Source organism: Phragmites australis, chromosome 1 (genome assembly GCF_958298935.1).
Source record: "Phragmites australis chromosome 1, lpPhrAust1.1, whole genome shotgun sequence".
Taxonomy (NCBI): domain Eukaryota; kingdom Viridiplantae; phylum Streptophyta; class Magnoliopsida; order Poales; family Poaceae; genus Phragmites; species Phragmites australis.
Window position 1 is genome coordinate 23,358,474 of NC_084921.1, and position 23,382 is coordinate 23,381,855.

The window sequence follows — 23,382 nt, forward strand, 5'->3', positions numbered from 1 at the left end:
GGCTTAGTTGAAGAAACTTGTGATGTGGAGTTTGATGAATCTAATGACTCCCAAGGAGAAGATATTTCTTGTGATGATGTAGGTGATGAACCCTTGAGAGATGCAATGAAGAATATGGCAATTGGGGATATCAAGCCTAAGGAGGACGATGAAGATGTACCCTCTACTTCAATACCTCACACCTCAATGGCACCCCAAGTTGATAAAGATGAAGACAAAGATGATCAACCACTTCCATCACATGACGTCCATATCTCTCAAGAGAAAGCTCAAGCTCAAGCTCAAGATGTTGGACCACCACAAAATACACCTCAACAACCACAAGGGAAGCATACACATATTTCCAAGGATCACCCGATTGACTTGATCATTGGGAGTCCATCTAGGGGAGTACAAACTCGCTCTCGTCAGTGTGCTTCATTTTGTGAACATTACTCGTTTGTCTCTTGTTCAGAACCCACACATGTAGATGAGGCTCTCAAGGATCCGGATTGGGTGTTGGCAATGCAAGAAGAACTTAACAACTTCACCCGCAATGAGATATGGATACTCGAAGAGAGGCCTCAAGATAAGAATGTGATTGAAACCAAGTGGGTCTTTCGTAACAAGCAAGATGAACATGGTGTGGTGGTATGCAACAATGCAAGACTTGCTGCACAAGGTTTTGCACAAGTTGAAGGTTTGGATTTTGGGGAAACATTTGCTCCAGTGGCAAGGCTTGAAGCCATCCGTATCATTCTTGCATTCGCTTCACATCATAACATTAAACTTTATCAAATGGATGTGAAAAGTGCATTCTTAAATGGCCTTATTAATGAACTCGTATATGTTGAACAACCTCCCGGTTTCGAAGATCATAGATATCCTAATCATGTTTATAGGTTGGTCAAGGCGCTTGATGGACTCAAGCAAGCCCCACAAGCTTGGTTTGAACGCCTACGTGACTTCCTCATTAACTAAGGATTCAAGATCGGGAGGGTGGACACCACATTGTTCACAAAAATCATCGACAATGAGCTCTTCTTGTGTCAAATTTATGTTGATGATATAATATTTGATTCAACTAACAAAGAGTTTTGCAAGGAATTTGGTGACATGATGTCTAAGGAGTTCGAGATGTCGATGATTGGTGAGCTAAATTACTTTCTTGGATTCCAAATCAAGAAATTGAAGGAAGGGACATTCATCCATCAAGAGAAGTACACGAGGGATATCCTCAAGAAGTTTAAGATGGAAGAGTGCAAGCCAATCAAGACCCCCATGCCTACAAATGGACATCTTGACTTGGATGAAATAGGTAAATCGATTGACCAAAAACTCTATCGTTCTATGATTGGGTCACTCCTTTATCTTACCGCATCTAGGCCCGATATAATGTTTAGTGTATGCATGTGCGCTCGTTTTCAAGCTAATCCTAAGGAATCTCATCTTGGTGCGGTAAAAAGAATCCTTAGATACCTAAAGCATACACCTAGCATAGGCTTGTGGTACCCAAAAGACGCTAGTTTCGTACTCCTTGGATACTCGGATTCGGACTTTGCCGGATGCCGTGTGGATCGCAAGAGTACTTCGGATGGGTGCCACTTGCTAGAGCGATCCCTAGTCTCTTGGAGTTCTAAGAAGCAAAACTCAGTAGCCTTGTCCACAGCTGAAGCAGAATACATTGCCACCGGAGCATGTTGTGCTCAAATCCTCTATATGAAGCAAACCTTGTTAGATTTTGGTGTTCGTCTAGAGAAGGTTCCACTCCTTTGTGATAATGAGAGTGCCATAAAAATTGCTAACAATCCCATTCAACACTCTCGCACAAAGCACATTGATATCCGTCATCATTTTTTTAAGAGACCATGTGGCTAACAATGATATCTCCCTTAGTAGTGTTCGATCGGAAGATCAATTGGCGGATATCTTCACTAAACCTCTAGATAAAGCCACTTTTAGTAGATTGCGAAATGAACTAAATGTGATCGATGCTTCTAATGTTATGTGATACCTTGTCATATAGATGCACTCATAATAGGACCTTGTCAAACCTTCTCAAGATAATAGTGAACATGGGTTTTGCTTGAGATGATGGGTCACTAGTTCTTCTCAAGGCATGTTGTTGGGTTCACTATGAAGAACCTTGAGAAGGGAAGTTATATGACAAGATAGATTAATTCTATGCTTCACATTCGCATGTCATATAGTATGCACTCACGTTTACTTTCATGAATGAACCTTGCATTGGCGGTAGAGAGATCACAAAGGAGAATATCACTCTTTGAGATTGTTGTTCACTCTTGATGTGAGCATACAACTCTATAAGTGTGCTTAAATTAATATAAGTGCTTAATACCGATTGAGTCATATCCTATCGAATTCAAAGTCTTAATCTTTAAGTTCATAGGAAATATGGCTCAAACATTTCCATTTGAGTTTCATCTCTTACTCTTTGGATCTTATTTGTCTATTTCAAAAATTATACATATAGTAAAGCCTTTTGGCAAATATTTGCAAAGGAGTGTTTGAGAGGGTAAAGATTTCACTCAAACCGGTCCAAATATGTGTTTTGTTGAGTGGTTTGTTTAAAATTTGGACTTGGTAAGAGATTTTAGTTCAGCACAATGTTCCATCACAAAAACAAAAAATAATCCGGCGTATCATCAGAGTCATCACCGGATCATCCGGTCAGCTCAAGAAGAATGAAATAAAAAAAGATCTTGCACAGGAAGGTCCGGTGTTCAGATCACACCTCAGAGGAATATCCGGCGTACAGAAGAAACTGTTTTGGGCAAATTAGAAGTGCTCTTTGGAAAAATTGCTCCGTCAAGTGTCTGGTGTTCAATATATGATTTAGAGGACCATCCGGCGTATAGAAGTTGTTTCTTCAGCGATTTTGAAAGCTCTCTGGAAAATTTGTTCCGGCGCATATCCGGTGTTCGGTAGCCGAATCACCGGACCATCCGGCGCTCACAATCTAGGGCGAATATGTCTCAGGATTTTTGATCCGGTGTTTTTCCGGCGTTAAAAACCTATATCAGCGGATCATCCGACGTTCAAAATTTGAAAAGACCCCACCTGTCATATAAATCTTCTGCCGAGCGCTCTCTCTCTTCATCCTGACACCGCCGCCGAATCCATCGCCCGTACTCCTCGGTCTCCCTCGTTGCCGACCGCATCCATCACCACCGCGCCTAGCAGCGTCGCCACACCCCAACGTCGCCCTGTGCTCTCTCTTCCCGAAGCGCCGCCGCCGCCGCTTCTCTTCCCGAAGCACCGCCGCCGCCGCTCTTCTCCCTCCGCGCCGCCGAACTCCAACGCCGCCGGCCAATTCTCACCGACAAGCTCTCTCCAAATCTCACCGGCAACTTCTCCAGGGGCTAAGGTGCAGCAAATTCAAAATCAATCTAACTCTCTTCTCAAATTTCAAAAATTCCAAACCCTAGATCAATGTCATCAAAATCCATGTGAAATTCATCAAAATTTCTTCAAACTTTGAGCAAATTGTGTTGCATTAGATCATATTTCATCAATCCCATACACATTCATCTTTCTATACTCAATTTTGACAAATTCGAGCTAATTTATTCAAATTTATTCAAATTTCATTCAAATTCAATCAAATTTCTGTTGAAACTTAATCACTAGCTTAATCTTCAAATCTTTGAGAAAGTCTACACATACATTCATGGATTTACGCTTTAATTTGGTCAAATCTATGTATTTCCATGAAAATTCAGCCAATTTGGTAAAATTCAAGTAAATTTCGTTCAAAATTCAAAATCCCTAGTAACACTTGCCTCATTACCTTCACTTTCAACCCATTCATTAGTTCATGCGACAATTGATCACAAACATGCACATTTGAATCAAAAATCCTGAAAATTGTTTCATTCAAAACTTCAATTTTCAAAATTGAAACATATGTTCATCTCTAATCCTTAACTAATCAATTCGTCAAAATAATCCCATGTTTCCTTAGTCTGTCAAAATTCGTCAAATTGATCTCATATACTCTGCAAATTGATTCATCATCTTGAATCGCAATCCAATTCTAGCATAATCATCTTTTTCAATCCTTTACATGCTTAAGATCTGTTTAAGAAACTCTTATCACCAAAATCTCTCATGCTGGCGTTATCCTTTATCTCTTCAGATGGGTCGTGAGCGAACTGACAAAGGAAAGGGCAAGATGGTCAAGAAGGCCAAAAGAACTCCATCTGCGAAAGAGTGGGAGCGAGCTACTGCAGCTATAGATGCATATAACAGGCAGTAGCAGGGTCAGGGTATCCAGATTCGAGACTCTTCTACCCTTGTTCGGCGGTCGACTCGCTCTCGGTCTACCAGAGGAGCGAGCTCGACACCTTCCGGCCAGTCAGACAGCCAGAAGAGGGCTTGTTAGGAGCCAGAACCTGAGGAGGAGGAGCAGCAGCAGTCGGCAGACCCACAGCCACAGGCCGAGAGGAGGTTGCATGACTTGACATCTTATAAGTCACCAAAAGTTAAGAAGCTGTGATTCGTGCCTATTGCTAAGTGGTTCCCTGAGATGAGAGAAGAGTGAACAGATCCGAGATTCCACACCCTATTGCAGGAGAGCTTCTATGTCTCATATCAGAAGCTGAAGGTCAGCCTGAGTATCCACAAGACACTTAACTGGAGATATATGAGGATAGCTGCAGGGGGAGCAGATGTGAGACGTCATTTTGACTCTATCCCAGGACTCACTGACCTGCTGACAGATGTACATCACTACGTGGAGGACTGGGTGAGAGTTTTCTATGCCATAGCTTGGATTGCAGAGGATCGGTCGTTTGTGCAGTTCATGTTTCAGGGAGACTCTCAGAGGCTGTACAGGACAGACATTCTAGAGGCATTGAGGTTGCAGGAGTCTGACAGGAGCCTGCATGAGATTGTTTATCCTGGTGCCAGTGCTCCTCTCCGTGGTTTGACTGGAGGGATTTTTTTGACTGACGATCAGATACGACCATTGTTCAGGCCGCCATTCCCTCCAGGATCTCGGAGACTGCCAGACATGCTGATCATAGAGGTGCGCGTTATTCATAACGCGTTGAGGCACAGTTTGCTACCGAGGATTGGGAATGCATAGTCGATCACTAGCCTTCAGCAGTGGCTGATTCTATCCATCTTCACTCACCAGCCGTTCGACATTGTTGACTTCATTCTATGTGATATTGAGGATGTGATCGCCGATGGGATGATGATGGTCCGACAGCAGCCGTATGCCCATATTATATCCTTCCTGCTTGCTCAGACCACCAGACCTCCAAAGTTCTTCGAGACTTATGAGTCATCTCGGTCTTTCAAGGTGTATGCTCTAGCTCCGCCTACAGACAGACGTCGTGGCCAGCGAACAATGGCTCATGCTCAGGAGCAGATCCCACCTGAGGACAGAGAGAGAGTAGCTGCTGAGGATGAGGCTCTTGCAGAGGCCGAGGCTGATCTACCACAGGCGTTCTTGGATATAGCGTCTGATAGTGACTCTGACTCTTCGGATCATGAGTTTTTACCGCCTCTTCCTCGACGACATGATCATGAGGCAGGAGGGTCTGCTCAGGGTATGAAGCATTCAGCCTCAGTTCCTTCAGCACCTGAGTCAACCCACCCTGTGCCACCTCCTGCTGCATCCTCTTCAGAGTTCTCATAGTTTCTGCAGCAGATGCAGCAGCAGCAGCAGATGATGCAGCAGCAGCAGATGATCATCCAGCAGCAGGCAGCTCAGGAGGAGAGGCAGTTGAAGTATCAGGCTGATATCATACGCCAGTAGGAGCAGCAGACATTGATTATTCAGTCTCTCCAGCAGCAGCAGCAGCAGGCTATGCTGGCCGACAGAGAGACCAACACTCGGCTTTTTTCATACCTTCTCCAGCAGCCAGGACAGCAGCTTCCAGCATCTGGTCCTAGCCCCGTACCTGCCGCCACCACCAGTCTGCTCAGTACTCCGGAGTCCAGCTTCCCACTATCGGCTTTGTTAGCTACCGGAGTACTCTCAGAGCCTGTCGGGACATCTCAGAGGCCAGTGTTACCATCATTGACTTCACCCCTGCCCACTGGTCCTCTACGCTTTGAGGATACTCCCCAGCCGACAGTACCTGAGCAGCAGCAGCCTGTTGAGCCCCCATCAGTCCCTGTACCTGCACTTGATGAGCCCGACGCTACTCTTCAGTCAGTGCAGCATCAGATTGACGCGGTGACAGCTGCTGCGGAGCACAATCCATCTAGCTCTGACTCCGAGATCGACGACTCTCAGTTCGTCGTAGCCCCCTCTTCGGCAGCGTCAGATCCTTCGTCTCCCCCAGCTCTGGATGCTTAGTCGTATCTTTCTCTTTTTGGTGCTTCAATGCCAAAGGGGGAGAGTCTAGTGATAGGGGGAGTTGGTAAAGAGGGTAGAGGGAGAGTGGTGTGAGTGGTGGCTATAGATTCAGGGGGAGCTTAGATTTTGGGTAACTTTAGTTCGGATTGTTGGATCTTATGGCTTTTGATGTAATGACAGGCTATTTGGTTCTCTATATGGATGTGTTTCGCTTGTCATTACATTGTCTTTACTTTCTTGCGCGCATAATTATTATTTAATCTATCATGTTTTATTGCTCAAATTGATATATGTAAATGATTGCATAGTTGCACTTCAATTTCACATTCTTTTAATATATATGTTGTCATCAATCACCAAAAAGGGAGAGATTGTAGCATCTAGGCCCCTAAGAAAAAGGTAAGGGTTTCGGTGATTAATAACAACCATATCATTGTGACTAACATTTCAGCTTTTAAGAAACAAAGAAAGACTTAATTGTCAATGGTGACCTTACACTCTTGCCCATTAAAAGAGTTATGTGATAATCAAAGGACCGGAACGTGAAGGATAAGGATCTTCTAGATCTAGGTGTCAAAAGGAGATGAAGGACACTTAGAGTAGTATAGGTTCTTTTTATTCTTAGTCTTTTGACCGTACTATAAAGAGGGGCTAAGAGTTGTAGCTTGACTTAGGAGAGTCTAGACATAGTCGATGCACACTTGTGACTTTCCATTACTAGGTTAACCTCAGAAAATCATTGGTTCCGAATCTCGAAGGTAGAACTCAAAATTGCTCTGAAATAGATAAAATCAGCAAAATTTTAGTTCACCGGATGATTCTCTGATGTCAAAGTGAGTACACCGGAGCAAATTCCTAAGAGTTCTGACTTGAAAGATTGATGAAGAGCACGCCGGATAGTCCGGCGTTCTAAAGGTGAAATCACCGGATAAATAGATGGCTATGAAGTCCAGAAGTAATTCTACACACTGGATAGTCCGCCGTAGCAAAGATGATCACCGGATGAATTTTTACAGAGAGGTTGTAAACTATCATCTGGCCCATTTTAATGCATCGGATGATCCGCTGTAGGCCAGGATTAATCACCGGAGCTTTAACGGCTAATGGAACAGTTAACGGCTATTTTGTCAGATGTATTAGCACCGGATATTCCGGTGTGAAGGGTGTTATTCACACCGGACCTTCCGGCGTTAAGAAAAATTCTGGGTTGTTAGGTAACGGCTAATTTTCGATCCTTTGCCTATAAATACCCACTCATTTGGACCTCTCTTGTGCTCTTGCGACCCTGTAGCAGCTCATACACTTGGTGTGTCATTTAGAAGCAAGAGAGAGAGCACTTGTGTCAATTCTAAGTTCTTAGTTGAGGATTAAGGACTTCCTTGAGTGCTTGAAGAGTAACAAGTGTGCATCTAGCTGTTGTCTAGGCTTGGTCTTTGTCAAGTGAAGCTTGAGGCTTGTTACTCTTGGTGGTTGGCAACACCGAGACGGTCTTGGTGATCGGAGGATTTCTCGGTGAGCTCTTGGAGGAATTGTGGGAGCCCCGGGAAAAGAGGGTGTACTTGGTTTGATACCCGCCAATCTGGAGATGGAGAAGGGGTAATCAAGAGGGAGCACTTGAGCCTTGATGACTCAAGGGGGAACGACATCCTTGATGGATGCTCCAACGAGGACTAGGGGGAAGTGCCAACTTCTCGAAACCTCGAGAAAAAATCGGTGTTGTCTTCTCCAACTCTTTACTTTCTTGCATCTTATTTTGAGCTTTGTTATTATTGCAAGTTCTTCTTAGGAATTATCTTTCTTAGTTAATCCTTGCTTGGTTAGCTATCTTGTGCTAGTTAAAATTCCTTACTTGCGTTTCTTTTATGTTTTATTTGGTCAAGCGGTAGTTAATTAAAAAATAATAATATCCCAATTCACCCCCCCTCTTGGGCTATTCGATCCTTTCACCCTCTGATAATGCTCTAAAATGTTCAACTATCCAGTTTGGTTCTTTTCCAGTTTTGAGAAACAATACGAATAGGGTGAGAATAACTTAGATGTTGGTGCGTGGTGCAAGAAAATACTCGTAGGTGTTAATTTGTGCAAATAAGAGGAATTGCAAGAACAAAAAACATATTTTTAGATTTGGTCGATGTTGGTGACATACAAGACATTTAATTATCATAGGCATATTTTCCATGACCTTCTATGGATATGAGAGACTTACTTTTATTGTCCTCCATAAGTTCAAGTCGATCCAAATTTAGATATTAAAGATAAGGAGGTTTTAAGTCATCTCGGATTCAGCTTGTCACCACCAAACATGTCTGGAGTAAAATTAGTATAACTCTCTAATACGGAGTCCGATTGAGACATATGAGTACTTGATGGAAAGCTTATTTCATTACCTTTTTAATGGATCTGGCCCCATAGTCAAATTCATGATGTGTGCATAATAGTGGTCAAAACAAGTGTCTGGTTGTGCTGAGTCTGAATCAAAGTCTCTAGTCTAGTTCGAGTCCAACTAGTTGTTTTGGCTAGCATGCATGCTTTAAAGCATAGGGTCAGCTTTTTGGCTAGCATGCATAGGGTCAGCGTCTTTGTATCCTTAGACTAGTTTATTATGTTTTTCTCGAAGGGTTTCCTCAAGAAGAAGAGAGATGATAAGAAGAAGAGAGATGATGATCACATCGTCGTGATGATTATCTGCTGCCGCCACTTTAGAGCTTAGAGAAGAACGTGATCAAATTTGTTTGATATGAGTTCATCCTTGATTTCCTTAGAGATCCATCATTCTAATCGAGGCGGATCTGTGCCGCGGGTGGAAGATTTTGTTAGGGTTCAGATTACATCTTTGTGTAAACTGAAATCCTTTTATCTTTAGAATTGTTGCTATTCTTTATTTGTTGTTCATGTCAATACTTGAATTGTTTGAAATGCGATTGTTGCTACTTGTGGATTATTTTGCTGTTACTTGATTAACAATTCTAAAAAATATTTGTTGCTAAGATTGAACTGTGAAAGGTTAGGCAAAAGACCAGGCATTACAAGTGTGTGCTCATCATCCAGTTTGGACTGTGCATGCATATCCGTTACGAACGCATATATATATATATATATAGGTATATATGTACATATATATATATATGTACATATGTATATATATATATATATATACATATATATAACTCTTATTTAACTCTCACCGTGATAAATAAATATTCAACAACCCATCCACTCCTGCAACCGGAAAAAACCATCCCGCAAACCTTTAAATAGCTGTTGTTTATTTCTTTCCCTTTAATCCCCCATTAAGATCTCTAAATCTATATTTGTAGCCAAATAAACATTGGCCGAGATCCAGTCTAGTCCTTGACATAAATTGTCAAATCATATTCCCCGCACAATTCTTGTATCCACTTCGGGTTACATGAATCTATCACTCAGTCTCAATACCATTTTACAATCTTGGCACAATCTTACGAAGGAGTGGCTCGTGCCTCGCCTGTCTCTTCTTTCACGGCGACCGGCGGATTAGCCTAGCACCGGTTCAACCTGAAACCTGATAGACACAGCCTTTACGCACAAACGTGAGGTTCTACCAACTGGACGGTAAATGTTCAACGACTGCACGGCTAGCTGGATGTACACAAACGTAACAAACTAAAAATATAAAAGGAACTTAATGAATATTAGATATACATTAATCAGGCATTTTGACACACGTTCCTTGCTTCCATGAGCAGAAAATTCACGAAGAGGGAACAAAAGAAAAGGAACATCATGCTAAGTGTAACAGGATTGCTGCAGAACATGAAACAGTAATATTTTTTTTTTCAAAAAATAGAATGTGTTTGAAAATATTAATGGAGAGCACAACATGTTAGTTGCAAAAAATTGTTCAAAACATCATCATGGGTGCTAAATATAATATTAGAGAAATTACTTCGAGAAAGACAGGTCTTTATTACCAGCTTAAGTGAATATATATTTTTAGCATCAACCCAAACCACTTTGAACATCATGCAAGCAACTAAGAAGTGACTAAGCTGCTTCTCCAGTGTCCACCAAGAGTTGTCATACCAGTTTACGAAACTTCTGGGGATGCATGAAGCAGAATTTACAACCATAACTAGTAACTCGACTTAATCTCAGCAGAACACACTATCATCATACAAATTGAAGTAGACCACTTACTTCGCCATCTTTAATCCACTAAGAAATCACCAAAAGTTTCACAAGCTAAAGTACGAGAATGGCAAGATTTAGGGCTTAGGATTTACAGAAAAAAAAAAGTAGCAAGATCATATAGTCTTTAATTTTCTGCATTCCAACATCCAGTGATATATCTGAGGTGAACCGGAAAGAAGCAAATTCCATGGGCAACCACAGGCAACTGGTGCCAACATAAACCAGCCACCAGACATACCAACAACGGTACCAATTTAGGCAATTTCCTGGCCCCATGAGTTTGGATGACTGGATGAATTCTACAGCACATACATTTTCATTTCTGCATGTCGAATACCATATAGAAAAGTTAGCACACAGCAGTAAAAGAGAAAGGTCTTCTTACCAATTCATCAGTACAGATGGTGATGTCGATCTTTATTGCTGTCTTTCAATCATAGCTTTTCATGAATGGTAGTTTAATAAACACAAAATAAATCTCCTACACATGCAGAATTGCAGACAGCTGTTGTAAGAAAAAGGAACATGTTGCATTGCACATCTGAGCGATGGGAAGCAACACAAATCAAATTTACTAGTTCATAAACAGAGCCAACACATACAACATATTTAGGCAGAATCTAACGAAAAGGAGTGGGCAGTTGTGTGCCTCTACAAACTATACCTACACCAGCAATCCTAGCCATACATCACATTGATTTTATCTAAAATTGGAATGAATTGCACAAAACTACAACTATTGTCATTTGTAACACAAAACTACAACTATTATGCATAGTAACACAAAATTACAAGTTTTGTACACTAATTTCACACATAACCTGATTTTCGTTATCTCTACCATTAAAATCCACTGTTTACCGATAAAAAACCAGTGGTCTTTTGTTTATCCAAAAATCCTAGAATATTTTGTACGTGTTCCATAATCCGCGTGCAATCCATTTTAATTGAATTCACTTACAAATAATATGTAGAATTTCAACTAAAATTCTCCAAAAAATTATTTTCATAACTTCTAACAATTGTTAGGACCTCAAATAAAATCTCAAAAATTTAGAAAAATTCACTAATATTCTTCTTATATGATGGACTAATTTCTAAAATTATTTCTAGTCTAAGGTTACGTGGTGAAAATTGAGTTCCCAATTAAAATGAGTTGTATATGAATTATAGAACATGTACTAGGATTTTTAGATAAACAAAAAGCCACTGATTTTTTAATCGATGAACAGTGCATTTCGACGGCAGAGACAACGAAAATCGGGTTATATGTGAAATTAATGTACAAAACTTATAGTTTTGTGTTACAAATGGCATAATAATTATAGTTTATGCAATTCACTCTTAAAATTGTGAAGTGTAGGGGTACAAGGATTCCTAGCAACTAGACATTGTTATTTGGCTCATATGAAATGACATAATTACCACTCTCATGTGACTAATTAACAACAAAATCACACTGAACATTGGGCACCATTGTATCAGAAAACAATTGACACTATTAAATCAAATAGGTGTTTGTTTTTAAATATGGATAGACCTATGCTGGATGGTCCGTCTGTTCCACAATACAGACACTTTCTTGGGAGTTATCCCTTAGTATAATCCTTGTGTACCATTAGGTTGGTACTGTTGCAAACAGTAAGACGACCACTGTAGATAACAGTAAGGTGGTAACTGTAGATAACAGTAGGTCGGTCATATGAGCCTATGTATTGGGTGGCCTCCTAGGTATGCTTTGGAGCCAAGGAGCTTCAAACATCAGAAGCTCTCGGATAATTCAATGAAACCACCAAATGTACTTGATCTGATGGAAGCTTTTGAGAAGAGATTCCGACATTTGGATGAGTTTCAATCCAATGGAGGCTATTAACAGCTATATGCTTTTGAGTGTTTGAATAAACATCAGAAGCTGCTGGCAGCAAGAAAACTTTTGTTCCAATGTGTTCGCGTGTGTTCTTCCAACCCACCTCTTGCAGGATCGAATCCAACAATTGGTATCAAAGCTAGAGTTGATCGATCCCGGCGATGTCAGCTCCGAGTGGTGCGGCTTTGAGTCCCCAGAGGTAGTTCAACTGCCGTAGTTCCCTATTGCCGCCGCCGCCTTGCGACACCAAGATATCGGTGGACGCGATGTGGTCGTCCAGCATGTGGTTAAGGAGGTTGACGGCGCGTCGTACCTGATCCTCACACGGAGCAACTACGTTGACTAGAGCCTGCTCATGAAGGTCATGCTGCAGGCTGCGGTCTCTGGGACGCAGTGGAGTTTGACGATGTGAATTTCTAGGAATATCGCATGGCGTTGGAGGCCATCCTCCATGACGTGCCCCAGGAGATGATCGGCACACTCGCTATCAAAACGAGCGCCAACAAGCCTAGGACGCCATCACATCGATGCACGCCGGCAACAATCGTGTCCGCAAGGCCTCGGCGCAACAGCTGCAGAAGGAATTCAAGGCAATTTCATTCCGTGACGAGGAAACGATCGACGATTTCGCAATGCGTCTCTTCGGCCTCGTCACCAACCTCGCTCACATTGGAGGAAGTGACTGGAAGGCTAAAGACGGTGGAGGATCGTCTCTTCGGCCTCGTCACCAACCTCGCCATGCTCCGAGAAACGATGGAAGAAAAGAAGGTGGTATAAAAGTCTTCGAGTAGTCCCCAAGAGATTTTTTGTAGATTACTCTATCTATTAAGACTCTTCTCGATCTATCGACGCTTACACTGGAGGAAGTAACTGGAAGGCTAAAGACAGTGAAGGATCGTCTCGATCCGAAAGAATCCCCTGTCATCGGTGGAAAGCTCATGAAGGAGCGGAAGCAGGGTAAAGGGGCCTCAGGCAGCGGCAATGCCTGTCGCCGTGCACATGCACCGCGAAAGGAAGAAGGAGGCGGTGGCTCCGATGGCAAGAAGGCCGCGCACGATCTCTCCCACGACAAGTACTGCAATTGCGGGCGCTATAGCCGCTGGGCCAAGGACTGTCGATTGCCCAAGAAAGCGCAAGCTTATTTGGCCCACAGCAAGAAAAAAAGACGAGAATACGCTCTTGATGGCGCAGGTGTGCGCTCTCAGTGATGCGCAAGAGCCACCGCCAAGCCACATCCACCTCGACGAGCCGCGAGCGCAAGTCCACCTTAGTGCCAGCGACGACAACGACCACTTGGAGGGTTGGTACTTCGACACCGTCACCACCAACCACATGACGGGTCGTCACGATGTCTTCGCGAAGCTCGATCAAGGTGTGGTGAGCTCTGTTCATTTTGGAGATGCTCGGTGGTCGACATTCGCGACTGTTGCACCATCCTGTTCACTAGAAAGAACGAAGAGCATAAGACGCTCTCCAGAGTCCACTTCATCCCACGGCTGAAGAACAACATCATCAGCGTTGTACATCCAGCGCCTCGACGTTGCCTGTCCCATCTATCTCGCGCCGCGCCGCAACAAGAACACCTAACGGTGGCACGCGCGCCATGGCCACATAAGCTTCGACACACTCCGATGGCTGGCGTGCCATGAGATGATGCGAGGCCTGCCGCAGCTGGAGCACGTCAAGCAATTGTGCGACATACGCGTGACCACCAAGCACCGCTGAGCTCCATTCCTGTCACAGGCCACGTATCGAGCGAAAGAGCGCCTCGACCTCTTCCATGGAGATCTTTGCAGTCCCATCACGTCGGTGACACCAGGTGAACGTCGTTTCTTCCTGCTGATGGTGGACAACACTGGCCGCTATATGTGGCTCATGCTCCTAGCTGCGAAGAGCAACACGACAGTGGTGATTAAGACGATCCAGAAGGAGGCAGAGGTGGAGAACGGTCGGAAGCTTCGCGTCCTCTACACTGACAACGACGACGAATTCACGTCCATTGAATTCACATGGCACTGCGCGGATCACGGCGTCCAATGACACTTCACGTCGTACAGCCCACAGCAGAACGACATGGTGGACAGACGCAATCATTCGATCGTCGCGACGGCGCACACTCCTGAAACAGAGAAGCATGCCGATGGAGTTTTGGGGAGAGGCGGTGAGCACCACCGTCTTCCTGCTCAATTGTGCACCAACGAAGAGTCTGGATGACATAACGTCGTTCGAGGCATGGCACGGCCGAAAGCCGGCGGGTGTGACCGCATTTGTGGAAGCTTGATGACAGGAGCACGCCCTGTGTCTTCGTCGACTACGTCCGTGGCGTGAAGGCGTACCACCTCTACGACCTGAGCACCAAGCGTGTCTACGTGTCACAAGATGTGATCTTCGACGAGGACGACAGATGAAGCTAGGAGCGTGGCTCCGTCAAGCGACTTCGCCATGGAGCTCATGGTGAGTCAAGTCCATTTCTCAATAGCTAACGGGCCCACCTCAACCAGAAGAAGAACACTGACGGCAGAATCACCTGCACCAAGTACAGCGGCAGCCGATGCATCGCCCAGAACACTAAGCGGCGAATCTACCGGGGAGGCGGACTTCGTCACGCCACCGCCTAATGATAGTGCCAAGCTCGACGCACAGCACGATGATAGCCCAGTACGATACCGCGTCATCGATAAGCTGCTCGGCGACGGGGGAGCTCTAAAGGGATACGCTACCCGCATCCTAAACGACGTTGAGTTGCACCTAGCGAGCGCATGAGAGCAGAACTCCTTCATCGAGGCGGAACGTGCCGTGCCGTGGCGAGCAGCGATACTGGAAGAGATGAAGTATATCAAGGAGAACGAAACTTGGACACTAGTGGAGCTGCCACGTGGACACCGCTCAATCGGGCTCAAATGGGTGTTCAAGCTCAAGAAAGACGAAGCCGGAGCTGTGATCAAGCACAAAGCCTGCCTCGTCGCCAAGGGCTATGTGCAGTAGCCGGGCGTGGACTTCGACAAGGTATTCGCACCTATTGCCCGTCTGGAGTCTGTGCACCTGCTGCTGATGCTAGCTGCCCAAGAGGAATGGCCTATCCATCACAAGGATGTGAAATCAGCATTTCTCAACGGCGAACTGGAGGAGGAAGTGTATGTTACATGGAATGCGAAGCTCGACAGCACATTAAGGGCTCTTGGCTTCAAGCTGAGCGCGCACGAACATGCAACATACCGGCGCAGCCATGGCAACACGTTGCTGCTCCTTGGGTCTACATGGATGATCTTATCATCACAAGATTGGCAAAGGAGGAGATCAATCGATTCAAGGCGGAGATGAAGACTCAATTCAAGATGAGCGACCTTGGTTTGCTCTCCTTCTACATTAGGATCAAGGTCCAACAGAGCAACAACGGCAACGACATCACGCTATGCCAAGCGCATTACACCACTCAAATCTTGAAGATGACGGGGATGAGAGACTGCAATCCCGCTCACACCCAGATGGAGGAACGACTCAAACTCAGCCACAACATGACGGCAGAAATGGACGCGACGGAGTACAGGAGGCTCGTTGGAAGCCTCTGCTACCTTGTCCACACGCGGCCAGATCCCGCCTTCTGCGTCGAGTTCGTAAGCCGCTTCATGGAGCGGCCAACTCAGGAGCATATGACGGCCGTGAAGAGGATCCTGCGCTATGTTGCTGGAACGATCAACTACGGCTGCCACTACAGGAAAGCCGAGGAGGGACGGCTGGTTGGTTACACATAAGGCTTAGGGGGAGTAATGTTAGTATAATCCTTGTGTAATAGTAGGCTAGGACTGTTGCAAACAGTAAGGCGGTCATTGTAGGTATGCTTTGGAGCCGAGGAGCTTCAAACATCAGAAGCTCTGGGATGAGCTTCATTCGATGGAAGCACCAGATGTGCTTCATCTGATGGAAACTTTTGAGAAGAGCTTCCGACCTTTGGATGAGTTTCAATCGAATAGAGACTTTTAGCAGCTATAGGCTTTTGAGTGTTTGAGTAAACATTAGAAGTTACTGGCTTTTAGGTGTTTGAATAAACATCAGAAGTTGCTGGCAGCAAGAAAACTTCTGTGTCCGATGCGTGTTCAAGTGTGCGTTCTTCCAACCCACTTCTCGCAGGATCAATCCAACAACCTCTACAACATCAAGTCATGGAAGAAATCAAGAATGCAATTGTAGCAAGTTTCAACTCTCTACCCCTTACTGAATGCTGTAATGAAGTTGAGTGATCGTAGTATGCCATTTAATAGGAATATAACGGCATCAGCTTCATCAACCATGTCTTCAATTCAGGCACCTGTTTGGCCTGTGACATAAGCACTTATATTGTGAAATGGAATAGTAATTTCCAATCAAGTAAGAACCGGACATGACTAAAAAATCTAATGATACAAACAAGAAACAACAAAAGCACTGGGAACAGAACAGGAAAAAAAGTTCCAATCAGCAAAACCTATTAGCTCATTTTAGTTGTTTACAGAACCTATTCATGTAGTTTCCAGGATCTTTTAAAGATGATCCACACATTAAAGTTGCACATTTTAGCTAAGCATTTCTGCATTTTCTTTTACTGGATTTGCACTGCAAACCAGCTAACAAGTACCCTCAGAACTGCAAACATTCTGATTTATCCTGTCAATGTTCTACTACCACTTAGCTGGAGTGGATCATCTTGTGCCAAACATTCTGATTGGAACTCTGAGCATAATTTTCTCGGAGCATAGAACCACTTCTCGTACAGGAAATATTAACAGCTAAATGCATGTAAATGTAGAATTCCCAATAACTAACAGTACCGGGGGGGGGGGGGGCAAAGTGGCAAACTATGAGCTCTTGTGGAACTGGAACATGACAGAAGAAGCTATCAATTACAGGCAGCCTAGCTTATACGTCAAGTAGGAAACATAAGTTTATGAGAATCAGCATAAGACGACTGAAATTCAGCCTCATTTCACAAACGGTAATAGCATTACCTATGTGTACACTGAACACATCTAGAGACAAAAGTCAAAACATAATCACAAAGCTTTGTACTGAACAACAAAGTGCAAGATTAGCAACCAGATCAACTTTTGTAACAGAGATTTCAAATGATAAAACACGAAAGTCATGCACTTGTCAAAAACAACAGTGAGCTGGTTATTCTTGTTTACACAGACATTTGCATTAGGAACATGATTTCAATTGTGTCATCATTCGACTGAAGCATACAAGTCAAAAGAACAACCTCATCATCACCGGCAGCACTGTCCAAGCAAGAGCTCAACTCCTGGCTCCAAGACATGTCCAAACCACCGAAGGCTCTCCTCTGCATCCAACCCTGACACTCGTGGCAGCACTGTCCAAGTGCCATCGGCCGCATCAAACATGACCAGCCTCCCGTCCACGGCATTGTACAAGCAAACAATCCCCAATCTGTCCGCAGCCAGAAAATGCCAGAAACTGCTATGCCGACCAGCCACCAACTCATCCAACACATCCGCCGGCATCACACCGACCTCCCTCCACCACACATCCTCCTCGCCACCGTCCATCTGCCACACCACCACCCGCTCCACCTCCCCAAACCTCTCCACCCCACCTACCAAGAACAGCCGCCCATCAAGAACAAACAGGTGCGCCGTGGTGAGACCGTGTGGCATCACAACCGGCAGCACCACCCACTGCCCTGTCGCGAGATCGAACAACAGAAGCGCGTCGGGACCGCGGCCGAGCACATAGAGCTGACCACCGTCACCAGCGACAGTGGCGTTTCCAAGAAGCGCGAAGGGCAGCGGTAGATCGCCCCGAGACGCCCACCGCCGGGAGGGATCGGCGGTATCGAGGGTGTACGACCGGACGGTTGCGCCGGTAGTGACGGCAACGAGGGTGTAGGACGAGGAGGAGCGCGGCGGGACGACGACGGATAAGAGGTATGAGCCGGCGGGGAGCGGTGGGAGGTGGTGAAGCGAAGCGCAGGTGATGAGGATGGAGGGGCAGGCGGAGGAGACGAGGGGATAGGAAGGGGGAGAGATCGCAGCGAGCGGGGGCGTAGGGAGGACACGACGTGAAAGTGGATGGACGGCGAGGTGCGGGGAGAGCAGGAAGAAGGCGTCGAAGCGGTGCGGCGAGAGGAGGGCGAGAAAGGCCGGAGAGCGGAGCAGGCGACGGAGCGCGCGGGAGGCAGCGGCGACGGGAAGCAGCTCGGTTATCGGGAGCAGGGAGAGGATGCGCTCCTGGAGGTGCACCGGGAGGGCGTCCCACGGGCAGGCGGCGGCGGCGGCGGTGGCGGAGGCCATGGCCAGGGATGGAAATGGGATTGGTGGTGGGGGGTATCGTGGATTCTGTTCTTGCGGTAGCGGAGATGGAAATGGGCACGAGAGGTGCGAGGGGGCCCTCGCTGGCATGTGGGCCTGGATGGGCCCCTTAGACGGCCAGTAGGGATGGGTGGGGCCACCTGTCAGAAGGATTTAACTGTGTGTCGGTGTGCGCTTCCTTGCTGTGGAACTAGGATTAGGGTCCGGGCCTGCTTAATCTCTCGTACTCCGGCGTTCTCCTTAACTCTCGCGTCTTCTAAATCCCACATCTATCATCCCTCACTTTTTCATCTTACAGCCCTCATCATTTTTTTATGTATCTACTTTATTCCTCCAACGCTGCCCTCACACACGCACCGTCGCCCCTGGCACCATCGTGCCCTCCTGCCCCGCCCATCTCCTCGCCCTCATCTGTCCTCTTGCCCCCACACACTCTCCTAATTGCCGTCACCGCTCGAAACAACCTCCCCCATCCAGCTCTGTTAATTGCACTTCCTTCTATTCCTGATCATTTCCCTTCTTTCCTTTCCAAACAGGAGCCACGCGTAAACCGGCAACAACAAACCCCCAATAGCCAGCATCGGTCGTATCGCACACTTCGCATCCTCATCCCCAGGCCCAAGCTCGGCTGTCACCCCCAGTCGGCCCACCGTCGACTGCCCACCGTCCCAAGATTGTCTACTCCAAGCACAGCGAGTCCTGACCTCATCCCGGCGAAGATGCACCTGTGGTCATCGCTTTGGATCCGGGACTCGTTCAAGCATGAAGCTAGAGTTCAACCTCGGCCACATGAAGTGTGCACAACGATAGGGCTAGGGGCAGCAGGGCCAGGACTAGGATAGCCAATAGTGGTTGCCCACGACACGAAGATGCTACTGCTCAAGGGCTAACCCCCATTGGGGTCCGTCGTGGCCGGCCCACTCGAGCTCATCTGGGACACCGCCTTGCTCCTCACGTGCTGCTACTGTGGTGATGATTATGTGATTCTGACACCATTTCTATCTGTTTCGATCGTATGAAGCCACCTTTCTATTTGTATTTTTGTTCAACGTTTAACATTCTGTTATTGTCAAAAGCGCATCCAATTGCTTAGGAATTTCTTAGGTTTATATGTCCTCTCCTATTGTATGATAAACTGTTATTAATTGATTAGGGTGGTGTTGGAATGTGCACCTTGATATCTAACCGCCTGATTTAGTGTAGGATTGATTTTTTTTGACCCATCCGAGTTGGGTCAATCTTTTGTAAACGTTGATGCCTCAGAGTTAGTGGTGCTTATGCTTTATAGGGGGTTTTTAGATATGCCACTGCCTTCGGTAAGTCGAATCTCGAGATATATCACCCTATATCTCGCACATCGGTTACAAATAACAGCTAAAGCTAATTATCTCGACACACATAAGTAGTGGTAGTAATAGCTTCAATTTCAGCTTGTGGATTATGCCAATTCTTTCAATAATCTGTTCAAATCAACAAAGTTGTCGCAATGTCAAGTGTTTTCTAAGTGCTGGTGCTCCTGAATCACCTGAACTATAATTTGGGATTTGTATATGATTTTAGGCTAGCAATCAAACTGCAAGAGGAAGGGCAGCTGTCTAAAGCTCATGAATTTGTGGAAGGATAGGGTGGAATATAATAATATTTTTGGATTGAACAAGTGATTGATCATTTGATATGTCATCAGTTTGATGGCCACCATTAATACGTTCGTTTGGATTATTATATTTCAAGATATCAATAGGAGCAATTTTCTTGCAAGATTAATGTTTCAACATTAATTTGGGTATTTCGTTTCATGATGTGGGTTAGTCATTGTAATTCACTGGTTGTCTAGAACAATCATTTTCTTTATGGAATCCTCACCGCCAAACTTATGCTGGACTGTTGAAAAACTCTGCTATACTGAATGTGTATAATTTTTTATTCAGTATTAGGTCAGGACTCAACAACTCATTTAGCACCTCTAAACTATGGCGTGGGTTTTTGATGTGGAGTTGATTTGGTTGCAGCAGGAGGCGAAGGGGGTGTGGGGGGACTGCGGCACCGAAGGATGGCGAACCTGATCAGCGCACCCTGTGGACCGCTTCACAGGCGGGAGGTTCGTTGCAGTGGAAGCTTGGTTACGGACCACCATTTGGATCGCTTACGACATCTTCCACAGTGTACGTGCGCGCCTCAAATCTTCTTATTTTTATGTTTCTTGTTCTTGTTTTATAGATAATAATTTATTTTCCCATCTGCGTGTTCTTTCTGTAACGTTCTGCACTTGCTCGGTTGTTCTGATGGCTTTTGGATTTTGGAGAGTTCTTTAAATACACAGAGTTTGTTTTGTTGTCTTTATTGTTTTTATTTATTTTATTACATGTCTTGTAATGAAGTCTTTTCTCTGTAAAAAAATGTGCCACTTAGTCTTACTTGATGAAAACACTGCTATGATAAAATGTACTCATTGCAATAAATTTCGTGCTTGATCAAGTGCCTAGCCTGGATTATTTATGTCATTATTTACTAGCAAATTAAATGATATTTCTTATCTTGCCATGGTGTCGATTGAAACTAGCATAGGGAATCTGACAACTGTATTATTTTGCGGCAACCCTGATCTTCACTCATCCTACACTCCCCATTGCTTAATTAACAAATGATACAAGTTTCAGATCTATTCCAGCTGTTTAGGCATTCTAATTGACTAACAATTTCAAGTGGCTCCTCTATGTTTTGGTTGCTTTTTGTTGAAGTACTGTCATGAGCATCTCCACTCCAATAGATGCCACTACAAGCATATGCGATTATTCAATTCTGTCAAGCCATTTTTTGATGCTTATGTATGTTTGATTATTCGAATTTAGCATAAATTCACAGCTTCTCCTTTTTGTGTTCAGGAACGCTATTTTGAGGAGCATAAGTTTTAGGCTTTGGGGACACCTAGTGCCCCTCCAATTGCAGGGGATGAGGAGTCATGTTTGATGCAGTTGGTGAGAACACTAAATCACTTTGTAATAGAAACACGGTTTTACTATTATTTTTATTTGTCCGCAACTTCCTCCTCCACACCCTCCAGCTACAGGTGAGCATCTCCCTCTTGTTATGCCTCCCCCTCCAAATAGTGGGCGATTGGCACTCCCCACCCATCGCCCTCCTAGACGTTCCCCATTCCCCTACCCACGGGGATCTCTCAGTCTCAAGAAGGCACCATGGTTTACGGCGCCAGTGCACACGGTTGTATTGCACCGGCTGTAGGCTTGTGTTCAATGACGTTCTACACAGTCGGCTGCATTAGGGTAAGCGTCATCCCTTCTCCCTCCTCCTCAATTGTGCCCTTGGAGAATATCATTCCGTATTCCCCTACTCACTAAAGACATGGTCAGATCTTTTTTATTTTTACGAGGAAGACAAAAAGGTTAGATTGACTGCTTGATGTTCTGTATCAATTGTAGTATCACTTGGTGCTAGCCATCGATAAAGTCCTCGACGATGGTAAAGATCTCCATACTTAGGGCCTCTACCTCTAATACAATGCTATTCTCCCCTGCATCTGCCTTGATCATTATAACTAAAAATCATTGTAAGTGACTAATGGTTTGATCTTCTGATTTACATATGCCCATTAAGGAACTTGCACAAGGTCTAAAATTTAACATTGACTATGTTCAAGTCTTGGGCTAACTGGTATTATGTGATCTCATATTGTTTATTTGTTAAGACATACAATTTTTTATGTATGGATTTCAGGTTTTGGCAGCACAATAGATTGGTCTTCTGACATTGAAGGCATGACCTTATGTAGACAAACAACTTGAGAGAAAGGTGGGTTGTAAGTCAGGCCAATAGTTTCATTAAGGTGTGAATTTTGTTATAATAAAGGAGTGAGTTAGCATGGAACTAAAACTTGACCTCAGCACTACTTGATATTGAGTAGGTTCCTTTGATTTTGCATTGCTGCCTACTAGACTGCATATTTTGATTTGTACCCTACTAAATTTAAGTTGGATTCATTTTGAGATTCCCGATAATTCATTTCCTTCAGTTCATTTGTAGGATTGCGTAATGTTGCTCGGTTTTCATTTCCTTCAATTAATTGACTAAGATCTTCAAACCAATTACTATGGACCAACATGTGCACTTCTCATGGTATGCAATTCAGGCCTCCCTTTTCCCTTCATTTGATTTTGTGCTACAGAAAGTTTGGTTCAAGTTTCTATCGCTAGGGTTTCTATAGATAAATTTATTCTTCTATCACTTCCTCTACATTTTAGTTCAAGTTTCTTCTGATAGGTCTATTTGTTTGATGCTGATAACTAACACTAAAGTTCTTGCTTTGCATGAGTGTGACCAAAGGAGCGCCTTCTTGTTTATGTGATGTGCCATCACCGACCATTTTGTTTTTACAATTATTCAGTTACTCAAAATCACAATGTATTACTGTCAAATTTTAGTTTTTGATTAGTATGTACCATTTGTGCGATGAGGTTTGTTTACTTCCTTTCACCGCTAACTGAATAATGGATATACTGATCAAATGAGCTTTGTCGCATTAGCATCTACATTCTGAGTGCCTCTTCTTGGTTTTTAGGATGTCCTGATTCCACCTTATCATATAAGGCGGTATCAGTAAGATCCAGAGCTTTACACTTTGTTTTAACAGTTTTTTTAAGGTTCAACCTCCTCTACTCTTGAAACTTGGTGTCATTATAGAAAGGCTCAACCTAACCCATTCCTTTTTAGTT

The 23,382-nt window shown here is 44.5% G+C and overlaps 3 protein-coding genes across 18 annotated transcripts in view; 2 read left to right on the top strand and 1 right to left on the bottom strand.

The window, feature by feature from the left end:
* Positions 1–10,238: 10,238 nt before the first annotated feature.
* LOC133912927 (protein ABERRANT PANICLE ORGANIZATION 1-like) lies at positions 10,239–18,840 on the bottom strand. 4 transcript variants are annotated; one of them, XR_009908928.1, is made up of 3 exons: positions 17,587–18,840; positions 16,564–16,665; positions 10,239–10,805 (listed from the first exon to the last, which is right to left on the bottom strand). XR_009908928.1 is itself a non-coding variant. In XM_062355925.1 (2 exons), exon 1 carries the CDS (start codon positions 18,743–18,745, stop codon positions 17,594–17,596), a length of 1,152 nt encoding a protein of 383 aa, XP_062211909.1. In that variant the 5' UTR covers positions 18,746–18,840; the 3' UTR covers positions 10,239–10,805; positions 17,587–17,593. The 4 variants fall into 4 exon arrangements, 2 of the variants coding, with proteins under 2 accessions (XP_062211909.1, XP_062211896.1); XR_009908930.1 differs by having other exon boundaries at positions 16,557–16,665; XM_062355925.1 differs by lacking the exon at positions 16,564–16,665.
* On the top strand, positions 15,608–16,102 carry LOC133883578 (uncharacterized mitochondrial protein AtMg00810-like). The gene has a single exon (XM_062322942.1). It carries the CDS (start codon positions 15,608–15,610, stop codon positions 16,100–16,102), a length of 495 nt encoding a protein of 164 aa, XP_062178926.1.
* Positions 17,885–23,382, top strand: part of LOC133912944 (uncharacterized) — a 39,322-nt gene continuing 33,824 nt past the window's right edge. For 2 of the 13 annotated variants that reach the window (XR_009908936.1, XM_062355938.1), the window contains exons 1-5: positions 18,832–19,668; positions 20,668–20,817; positions 21,538–22,220; positions 22,388–22,462; positions 22,694–22,786. The gene's annotated coding sequence lies outside the window, so the exon portion shown is untranslated. Of the gene's footprint in view, positions 17,975–18,140; positions 18,272–18,831; positions 19,669–20,664; positions 20,818–21,537; positions 22,221–22,387; positions 22,463–22,693; positions 22,787–22,993; positions 23,167–23,382 lie in introns of those variants that run through there. The other 11 variants (XM_062355988.1, XR_009908937.1, XM_062355956.1 and 8 more) reach the window with 11 other exon arrangements.